Source organism: Xyrauchen texanus, chromosome 31 (genome assembly GCF_025860055.1).
Source record: "Xyrauchen texanus isolate HMW12.3.18 chromosome 31, RBS_HiC_50CHRs, whole genome shotgun sequence".
NCBI classification, from domain to species: Eukaryota; Metazoa; Chordata; class Actinopteri; order Cypriniformes; family Catostomidae; genus Xyrauchen; species Xyrauchen texanus.
Window position 1 is genome coordinate 30,046,001 of NC_068306.1, and position 11,439 is coordinate 30,057,439.

Genomic DNA, 11,439 nt, shown 5'->3' on the forward strand with positions numbered 1-11,439 from the left:
TTATCAAACACCTGAGCATCAGGATACTCCCAGGATATCCCAAATTTACATTCATAAACCTGTTATTGTGGTCAAAAAATAAAAATCCTTGTAGGATAACAGTGGAATCCTTTGTGATTGGCACATAGTTTTTCTTGTTTTAAGCATAAATCCCACCAAATTTTGTTACATTTCTCAGAAAACAAGATCTTATATATATATTTCATGCCATTCTGCTCAAGTCTTTGTTTTTTTTTTGGTTTAATTATATTTTTACCAGAAAATAAGGCAAAAATACTCAGTAATACAAAGTTTTTGTGTGGTGAATTTATTCTTCATAGATTTATACACAGAAAATATTACTACAACAAATGTAAAAAACACAACACAAACCACATCAAGCAGCGCACAATTTCTCAAACTTGATTAAAGGGACCATTTATTAAAAAACCATAGCTCTAATGGCTTTCAGAAATCCTTATGTTGGCATATAAAAGATCACAGTCACCTGCATTCAACTCAAGAACAGCTGTTTTGCACAAACGAACATGGGAAGCAAAGGAAAATCTGCAAGTTTAAGGCAACTTCACACATGATTTTTGCTCAGACATTTTTTCTAATGAGTTCTGTGACAACTATGTTTAATATTATTGGTACATTATATTATAGTTTAGACTGAGCAAGATAGCAACAATGGCAATGTGCAAATACTTTATTCTGATCAAAAATCTTTGTCCAACTTTGTCATGTAGTTTGGTAGTGAGCTTGGTAATTGAAAGTACTGTAAACTTTAGTACTCAGATCACAATACTTTTTTGAGCATCGGTGTGGCTCACATATGATACTTTTGCTGAATTCATGTAGATACATTCTAGCAAGATTATTCAAGGAGAAATAAAAAAAAAAACACTGTTCATTTCACTCAAAATTCTGTAAAATGTGAAAAAGTAGATTAAGTCTTCAGTATCTCATCTGCTAAATTAACTAGTATTGAATATGGAAAATAAAATCTTATCAAAACTAAGCAGTGAGGTTAATATCCTAATGCAAAGTTTATCACACATGCTAGGCACGCTCATTAAACCAATAAATCTTTTTGTTCTTCAAAAGTATCCACACTTTTAATGTTTATAACCACAAACAAATGCTCCATGTCATTTTTTTAAATGATTTTGGTAAACAATTTTCCATTCCATTTCTTTCATGTGCATTTCTGTAACTCGTAACTAGTTTCAGTAAACCTTTGGTGGAAGAGGAGCTGTGAAGGGTTGTCAATGCTTTTTGCTTACTCTGTCAAAGCTCATCCTTCTTCTGTTGATGTTGCTTGTCAACTGATCGTCTCTCACAGTTACACAGTGCAGTGTGATCAGAAGGCTGAAGCACTATTTCCATATTAGGATGAACGACAGGTTGAGTTGTCTGACGATTTGCATAGGTCTGTAAAATGACATGACACACATGCTATTGGTACCTTGAATAATAATCAATTGTGAAGGCAATTAAAAATGTAGATTAAAATATTGATTGATTTATTTCCATCAACTAAAGAGGGTGCCTCACTATCTTATTTTTCCAGTGATTTTCAGGTGTGAACTTCATTAACATTATCAACAGCCAGGTGGAGGGAGACGAAGCGTGCATTATTGTCTCTCAGTGGGAGGTCATTAATCACTTGACTGTTGTGATTCCCTACTGAGTTAATGGTTCCAGCAATGGAAAAAAAGAATCCAATATCACCTAAAAATCATTCTACCAAAGGGGCAGGCTCTTGTGTTCTCTTCACGTGACCAATGATCTTCTTCTTTTACTGAAGAACTGACAAGGCATCAAGCTGATCTGAATGCTTTCATCTGCGATTGCAGTCAGCTGCATATCATCACAAACACTGATTGCAATCCATATTGATTCTGTCACCAAGCATTTTTCCATACAAAAATTACTAAAGAAATTAGAAAGCAGATGCACAATAGTCTGTTTATATTGAACGTAATTTCTTTTCTCACTGAAAGCTGCAAATGGGCATACACGTTCTACAGCAAACCTTAAGGGGGTAATTACAAAATGATGCTTTCACAAGGAATGAATTGCTTCCTAAATCCCACTTTTACAATTGTTTATGCGCACAGGGTACTCCTGTTGTTATATGAGAGTTGCACTGAGTTGGTATCAGTGTTGCCATGTCCGCTTATTATAAGTGAATTTGGGCTTGTTTTTTCATTAAGTCGCTTATAAATATAGAAAGTCATGGGTTGTGGTTTTTTGGGCTTGTTTCCACAGTACAATTTTGGGGCTTGCTGAAGCTTGGGCTCCCAGAGCACAATAAACTGCGATCCACCAGCTGCCAAACAGCCCCATCAACTGTTCTTGCCACACTCTACATCAGTGGTGTCAAACACATGGCCAGTGGATGAGTCATCTGACATGTTTAGTGGTGGAATTCCGCACTCGCGGTCTTGCGAATACGCACGTATACGCGCTTTTCATCTGAATGTCGTGAAGTGACAGGGCAGACCAGTTAATTTCCTCGATCATGGCAATAATGGCAAAGAGAGAAATATACATTAAAAATATTAGAGTTAAAAGTTAATTTCTCCATTGTTTCAGAGTCACTGCTTGGTTAATTAGATACAATGCATTAATACAGATTTGATTTGACTAGAGTTTGGCAGAAAACTGTAATTAAAATAATTTGTGCAGTTTATTTTTATTCAAGCCTTAGTTTGTGATCACATTCAATTTCAGCAGGTTTATGACCGTTAGAGTCAGGGTTCCTGACTAACTAGAACAATTCAGTGACAATGAGACACCATTACGGATTGGCAAGCTGTACTCTACAATTTCAAGCTCATTAAATATTTAGAGTAGAGAAAAACTATATTCATTATCAACATATTATATTTCAATATTCCCTGATATATTTAGGTCTTCCATGACAGTGGGAATCCTGTAAAGAGCAATGAGTGTGTGCTTTCTTTTGTTTTATCCCAATATATGTCATTAAAGCAGTGTAAAGTTGATTCAGGGCTTTATTAACTCCAGAAGAACATGTGTATGCACTCTGGGGGAAAGAAAAAAGTTTTTACAAAATATAATCTGCCTACATAATGTGACGTTTAGTCCAAACGGGCTACATAATGCTCTATACTGATCATTTATTATTTTCGCTTGTTTTGGGCTTGTTTTTTCAGACCAGGTTGCTTGTTTTTCTTTTGAGATCTGGCAACACTAGTTGGTATGCCTGTCACCCCGCCACCAGTCTTATTCAGCAAGCATGTCATACCAATAACTGAAGAGCGCGAGATCTCAGCAAAACAGTCTGCATGTGCGACACCCTCGGCCAAAATAGAGTCTGCTAGTGTGGTGCCATTTTAATAGGCAACAACAATGAACACATTTTAATCATTTTTAAAAGTTTATTAAAACACTGAAAACTAGCTTGACCAATCAGAAAACAGCGGTCAACAAAGGCTCTGAAATTAGCCCAGGAGAGATCGCCCACTCCTAAGGATGCCGCGCTGTGAGATTTTGAAGGTTAGATTATCGTCTGAGAAAAAAAATCGGTTTTACGATTGTTTGCAAATTTTCTTATTATGCAACAGCACTAAGACAAAAAAGGCATATCATATCACAACTGAACGTGTTAGTGGATGTGTTTCTTAGAGATTTATGGACTCCAAGCTTAGCCATACAAAGTGAAAACTGCTAAATACACAATTAATAAATAGGAGGAATATAATAAGAGACGCTCCAATGTAGGGCACAACACTGCTTATCTGCATCCCTGGGCACAAAATGATGCGCTTCAGTGTAACCGAAGTGCTTGGAGAGCATAACTTTAAGATTATTGTGGGTGCACGAAATAAATTGCACGGCATTCAACAGTTTTTTCCATTGTCTGTCAGACACTCCCGCCAAAGAATTGCAACAGACTCCATAAAAATACAGAACACCTCACAAACAAACCCGTGGACTATGCACAGTAATATAAACATAGCCCAAAGCAGGCTATTTTAAGTCCAATAATGCTGACTAAAATTGACACTTATTGTTAAATGTGGAGAATATGTCCAATCAATTGAATTGGCCACAAGTGGCTCCAATCAAAGTGTAGAAACATCTCAAAGATGATCAAGAGAAATGGATGATGAAATTGCAAGTGTCATAGCAAAGGGTCTCAATGTGATATTTCAGTTTTGTATTTTTAATACATTTGCAAAGTTATTAAAAATCTGTATTTTGCTTTGTTATTATGGGGTGTGAAGTGTAGATTTAAAGCATTATAACATAAGGCTGCAAAATAACAAAATGTGAAACAAAAATGAAGGGGTCTAATCATTTCTGAATACACTGTGTATGTGTATGTGTACACACTTATTTTAAACAGCATCTGTATAAATTAAATGTTATTTGGTTATTTTATAATGCATGTTGTTTAAAATGTTATATGACAAATTGTCATGGTAATGGATGTAACGGTCGCACTTTACACTGGCGCACAATTGCATAGAGAGCATATTTGAGGAAAATTAAACTTGATTAAAACAAGTGATGTATCGATGTACACATATTCCCTTTGCCGTTTGGAGTGCCCTTCCAACTAAACATGTATGCTCCTCTTCTAAATGGAATCTTACTTAAAGGCAAAAATGAAAATCCTCTCATGATATACTTACCTTTATTCCATCCTAGATGTGTAATACTTTCCAACTTCAGCAGAACCGAAGTGAAGATTTTTATGAGCAGATTTTAGCTCTATTTTTCCATACAATGCATGTAAATGGGTGCCATCAGTCTGCTGGCTGTTTGATGGTCCAAAAGGCATATTTAGGCAGCATAAAAGTAATCCACATAACTTCAGTCAATTCATTAATGTTAAAGCAAACTGACAGGTTTGTGTAAAAAATAAATCGATAATTAAAACGTTATTAACATTAAAAAAATCTCTTCATGCCAGCAATAGACACATCAGCAGTAGACATTTTACCCCTTAGCGAAAGGTCAATTTCACAACACCTACAACAGACAGCTGCTTTTCAGACCAATATAGTCTGCCAGCATTTTACTTTGGATTAAATGAATAATCTAGTAAAGTGCCACATTTGATCGAATTTTGTCACAACACCTGTCTTCAACCAGGAGATGGCAGATGAGGATGAAGTAGAGAGTTAGCTCTCGATTTTATATCAACAAACTTTTGTATTAACTTTTCTCATTAGCCTACATTTTATAAAATATTTACATTAAATTATTATAGGAAATAAAATTAAATGTAAATACATTACACATACATATATATATAAATAAAAGTAGTGTATTGTTGGGACATTTTATTTGGAGACAAAATGTAGTGGACAATATTACAAACATCTTTTTAAACAAGAACAACTGCTGAGGCACTTTTACTAAAGACAAAATGTTGCTTTTAACATTATTTGCAGTAGCTGCACATCTGCTCAGCTAAACTTCCCTCAAATTCATCCTAAGGGACTGAAGCATCGTGAATTGGGATGTGTATACAGGCCAATATTTTTTTTAGAATATACCTATTAATAGAAAACATCAAGAACTTTTGTCATTCATGGTATCATTAAAAAATGCTTAGAACATTTATATTGCACTGTTTATCAAGAGATTTAACTTTACCTTTTTTTTCTAAATCTATTGCCTGAAATCGAAAATTAGTCTGGAATCAATTGGAATTCCTTGGAATTGGAATCGATTGGAAATCTTGGTATTGATTCCTCCGATTCCGAAACCAGAAATTGGAATCAATCCCAAAATTACTTTAATAGAACAGGCATACTGAAAACATTGTAGAAGCAGAAAAATGTTTTTTTTAAAAAAAAAAAAAAGACTGTTAGTTCCAAGAAAAGGTCTAGCATCATTTGTTTGCACTAGGTTTGATATTTTGTTATTTAATGCAATGAAATTAATATATTTAAGTGTTCAAATACTTTGAACATATAACAATATACAGTCACTGTATATTGTTAACCTCAATCAATCGATCAGCATTAATTGTTTAATTGTAAGTGATAAATTCTTACCTGAAATACTGAGTAATAGTAGCAGTAGAGTCTGTGAGGCTGAAGTAGATCTCTCATCAGTGATTGTCCTCTCTTAGCAATGCTCTCTACCTCTGCATCATTGCTCTGTGTACATTAAACCATGAAGGTGAAGTTATACAGGTGTATATGCTGAAAGCACTAATAAATGGGAGATTTTGTTATTGTTGCCCTGTAAAATTGGTATTTATGTTTTTAGTTAGTTTATGAACTTCAATACTGTGAAAAAGGCTTTGTACCTTCGCCCATTTAATCTTCTCAATAAGGTCAGAAAGGTTCCTCTTCACGGGTATGTAGTGTACACCTGGTTTCAGATGTGTGTAAAAGTGTTCATAGTATGGCGAATCCTGTTTTAGGACCAAGCTGTTGCCCAGCATCAGGTAAGGAAACCTGTAAGCAGCTACTGTTCCATCCACATTCACCTGGTATTTGTACTAAAGAGATTGTGAGAAGTAAAAGTTTACTACATCACCATTTCTTTTTGACAACTCTACCTAAAAATCAATGCATTTTAAATTAAGTAGAGTTGTCAAAAAGAAATACTAATAGAAACAAAACGTTCACTGGATTAGCAAACTATGAATAAAACACTTTGAGCAAAATGAGCTAGACAGAAAAACTACTAGTTATAGTATTATACTATATATAGTAGTATACTTTAACTAGTATATACCAGTAGTATACTATATATAGTAGTATACTATAACTAGTATATACCAAAATTAAACTAGTCTTACTATAGAATATACATTTAAATTAAAAACGAATACTTAACTATACATTTACAGGGATAGTACACCAAAAATGAATATTCTGAATCAATTACACAACTATATGGCTTTGAGAGGTTGGGCAGAATATTAGCCTCATCATTCTCTTTCAGTTCATCGTTTTTCTATACTATAAAAATGAATGTTGAATGAAGTTGTTCAAAATGTGAAAGAATATTTATATTAGGGTGAACTATCCATTAAAGCTTTTTCAAATAATAATTAGGGCCCTTATCTTCCATCCTTACCTTAAAGAAGTCAAAGAAACCAACCAGCGGAGCTTTGCCAAGATCCTTCTCCCGTTCACGAAAGAAAAAGAACGCTGTTATTCCTGCATCAAGCAATTCGGGATTTTCTTGAGACATGGTTACCAGCTGCAAGCGCTCTTCTCGACTGTCTCTGCCTCTGAAGAATGCCTTGCCCAGTTTATTCGACCACACAGGACCTGGAAAACAAATTAGGGAGTGAGACACAGAACAGTACCTGTAAACTAACATTTTAATATAATCTGGACATGAACTTCAAAGCAGCACCTGTGTTCCCCTGGACTGACAGCAAGTCATTTGTTACACCTCTCATTGCCTCTAAGGTTGAGTGTGTGATGTCATAGGTGGGAAGAATGATGTCCCGTGTTTCTGTGGACCCACACCATGAGATAACTGGCACTGGTTTGTCATTCACTTTCCTATTCTCCATTGGCCAGTCACCAACATTTATATAAAATTCCACATCAGGTAATTTTACCTGGTGGAGACAGGACAGAAATAACAAAAGATAAAGTAAATAAATTAGCAATATGTCCAATCAATCATTAAATATCCTGAAGTAATAGGAACTATATAGTTATTTTCCACTGTCAGTTAATATACATAAACTGGCATATTACACTGTGATGATGCACATCAGAATTAGTATTAAACATACTACAATATGCCTACTTTACATAGAAAGGACCCATGTGTGCACTGTAAATACTTACAATGAACATTTAAATACAACACAGTGCTATTTCAGCATATTAAGCTCCTGGTTAACCTGGATTAGCGATGGTTTATGAATAAAGACCATGGGAAAAAGTTGCGCAACAGCTAATTGAATACACCCCAGAAAATCTTTCATGATTTGTTATGCAAGAGCCATTCTAACACAATCTAAAGCCATTAGCAAACAACCTCCAAGTTTCTAAAGCGTCTAAAAGTGAAATGAGACTACAAGCAAAAACTAGTTAGATACAATTTGTCAAGACAGAGAGCAACTTAAAGCAGGTCAAAGGCTTTTTGTGGGTTTGCTTGCATTTGAATTTTTGACAGTTGAAGTTTGAATTCACAAACATTCCGTCAATGTATGTCTATGGGATTCTTTTTATTTTTGATCATCTGTTGTGTAAAAACTGGAAGTCCAGTAGTTAGAAAAGACATAGCACACTATTCCAGAACACTCTAAAGGTCTGGACCACGTTTGGTGGATGTAGCTTAAAAGCTCTAGAATATGTAGATTCTAGAAGGAAAATACTTTAAACAAAATTTGTCAAGCCAACATAATGTCATCTGTATCTTACTTTTCGAGCAAGGGAGAGCAGCATCTCATCGGAGAACATCTTGAAATCTGTGTACTTGCCCAGAGATCGTCGATGCACCTGGTTATTTAAGATGGTATAGTGAATGAGACCACCTCGCTTTGCAAAGCGTTGTGGAACCTCCTGCAAGAGATGCTGCAGGTCAATAGAAGGGAATGAGCTGAAATCTAGCTGAATCTGGGGATCTTCCTCTAAACACTGCATAACACTCTGCCAGGCTTTCACATCTGACTCTGGGCAATCACAGTATTCATGATAAATAGGACCTGATAGAAAAAAGTAACAATTAACTGATTTTCATTTTGTTTAACATGCATTCCATGCAACACATTACATCCTACAGGAACTATGTTGCAGTCTCATACACAAAACTTCCCTGTACCTTTAAGAGTATATGGTGACTTTGCCACAGGCTTGTCTTGATATAACACGTCAACCTTCAAACCCTTTGCAGAGCTTCCATAGAGACGGTATCGCACAAGCAGTGAGCCATCGCCCCGGTCCAAGGGTGGTGGGGCATGGATACGTAGATACTCCTTTTCCAAAGAGGTTATCTTCACTTTGAATAAGTCTTTGCCTTGAATCAAATACAGGGTGAACAAGAAGAGAAAGCGACATGCCTTATGAAAGATGGGATAATTTAAAACGATCACTGCTTTCTATCAATTTCTAAAAAATGGAAAATAATGATTAACCATTTAGGTAAGCATTGATTATTGCATTTTTTCCATGATATCTTCTAGAATATCTTTCTAGAATATGATTGTACTTCTGCAATATGTATCTGAAATAAACTCATCTCTTTCAATTCATAACATATTTTCAACATTATTTGATTACATAATGCTAAACAGATCATGCACAACCAAATAACCAGACATGTAATGAACCTTTAATTCATTTATTTTTACATTAACTACTAAAATGTCGAGAATTATATAATGTTGTATTTGTAGATTGAATTTTGTAATGTTGTATTGATGAAACCACTTTATATGACGTATGTTTCCCTTTAGATTCTCACCTGGTGAGACAGTGATGTTTCCTCCATGTGAATCTACAGTCTGAATGTAAAAGTACCTGACAGGCAGAACAACATCGGGATTTAGTCCAGGACCCCACACAAGACATTTATTCGGATTTATCTCAGCATCCTGACAAACCCCTGGATGTAAAACTGCAATAATGATCACAGCGAACGCAATGTTTGTTAAATGTCGAAAAGGGTGTATAATGTTTTTCTGGGAGATCATTTCAACCATACTGTTTTTGTTCCACTCGTTCTCAACTAAAGCTGGATAGAAAACCTACTAAATGACAAGAAAGCATTAATGTAGAACTGCTAAAAATCCATGAACACCGTTGATAGAGCGGTTTAGCATTTTTCTCGTTTTATAGACCAGGGATTACTTAATTTTTGGTCAAAAATAACATGTAAGAAATGAAACTGGGTGGATTTTGAGCGTGGCGCTCGCGCTGCGGTGCGCTTCAAAAATAAATCCGGAAGAGTTTCAAAAACAGTTCCGGATATGCTCCTAGCTTTTTGTCAATATCTACATAATTGATAAATAAATAAAAAATTTTTCGTAAAATAAATAAATAAGAAATTATATTTTGTATAAAGAAAATGAAGCATTATCAACATTTAATAAATGTGATATTTTCATGTCAATTAAAGAAACAGTTCAGGTCAAAATAACATTATTTATTCACTCATGCCATCCCAGATGTGTATGACTTTCTTTCTTCTGCTCAACACAAACTAATATTTATACGATAATATTTCAGCTCCATGCTATGTAGGTGCACAAAGATCGCTAGTCACCAAAAACAAAAAGGAAAAATGTCAAAGTTAAAGGGGATGGTGGTGGCGTAGTGGCTAAAGCACAGGGCTGTTAATCAGAAGGTCGTTGGTTCTATCCCCACAGTCACCACCATTGTGTCCTTGAGCAAGGCACTTAACTCCAGGTTGCTCTGGGGGGATTGTCCCTGTAATAATTACACTGTAAGTCGCTTTGGATAAAAGCGTCTGCCAAATGTAAAGTGGAGATTTATAGTAAAAAAAAAAGATTTATATATTTATCTGTTTCTCACCCACACCTATCATATCACTTCAGAAGACATGGATTAAATCAATGTAGTTGTTTGCATTACTTTTATGCTGCCTTTATGTGCTTTTTGGAGCTTCAAAGTTCTGGCCACCATTCACTTGCATTGAGAGGGCCTACAGGGATGAAATATTCTTAAAGAAATTATTAATTTGTGTTCTGTAGAAGAAAGTCTCACACATCTGTGATGGAAAGAGTGTGAGTAAATGATGAGAGAATTTTCATTTTGGGTGAAGTACCCCGTTCTCCTTATATAATATAAATAATATATTATTTGTGATGTGTGGAGAATGTGCTTTGTTGTCATTAAAATATAATATCACAATATAATTAAATTATTTAAAAAAATACTAAACATAGGCTTTATTTACTATTAATTATGTATTATTTATATTTTGTTTTGCCTTTGGAGTGAAATATGTCACAGACATGTTCTTGACAGGCTTTTGAGAGTCGCCTCAATATGCACTCATGGTTTTCATTTTTATACCCTGAGAATAAAAGTGCACTGTCTCATGTACAGCATAAGAAATATGTGTACAGTGTCACCTGTCGTTTTTTCCATGGATTGCCACAAGCTCACCTTTTACAAGCTGTTCAGGTGAACCTAGAGCTACCACACAACTGAACGAGTTCTCAAAAATTACAAGAATTACAAGAGCTTCTTCATTCATTATACATTTTTAAATGTTGCAAAAACATTATTTCAAATTTGGGTAAATAAAACTGAACACCATTTACAAGACACAAAGACATTCCTTTATCATCATTCACAATGACGTTTTTAGCAGCAACTTACAAGAAAATGCATACACCACATTAGTGGCAATTACCAGAACAGGTAGTTGAGAAAACATGTCACTGGCTAGACCAAGCCTCAAATGTCCAGAAGCCCACAGATATCAAGAAAACTATCAATTCAAGATATCTCTTTATACTAA

At 35.0% G+C, this 11,439-nt stretch overlaps 1 protein-coding gene across 1 annotated transcript; it reads right to left on the reverse strand.

The window, feature by feature from the left end:
• Positions 1-286: 286 nt before the first annotated feature.
• On the reverse strand, positions 287-9,876 carry poglut3 (protein O-glucosyltransferase 3). Its single transcript, XM_052099418.1, has 8 exons — positions 9,415-9,876; positions 8,773-8,967; positions 8,373-8,656; positions 7,348-7,558; positions 7,063-7,259; positions 6,284-6,478; positions 6,027-6,131; positions 287-1,416 (listed from the first exon to the last, which is right to left on the reverse strand). The coding sequence occupies exons 1-8, from the start codon at positions 9,650-9,652 to the stop codon at positions 1,273-1,275; spliced, it is 1,569 nt and encodes a 522-aa protein (XP_051955378.1). The 5' UTR covers positions 9,653-9,876; the 3' UTR covers positions 287-1,272.
• Positions 9,877-11,439: the final 1,563 nt, after the last annotated feature.

Bases quoted from the DNA above. Each gene is read 5' to 3' on its own strand.
- poglut3 (XM_052099418.1), bottom strand. From the start codon at position 9,652: ATGGTTGAAATGATCTCCCAGAAAAACATTATACACCCTTTTCGACAT. The intron at 7,559-8,372 runs GTAAGATACAGA...TGTCTCCACCAG, and splicing joins TGCTCTCCCTTGCTCGAAAA to GTAAAATTACCTGATGTGGA. The intron at 6,132-6,283 runs GTACAAAGCCTT...TAATGTACACAG, and splicing joins AGAAGATTAAATGGGCGAAG to AGCAATGATGCAGAGGTAGA.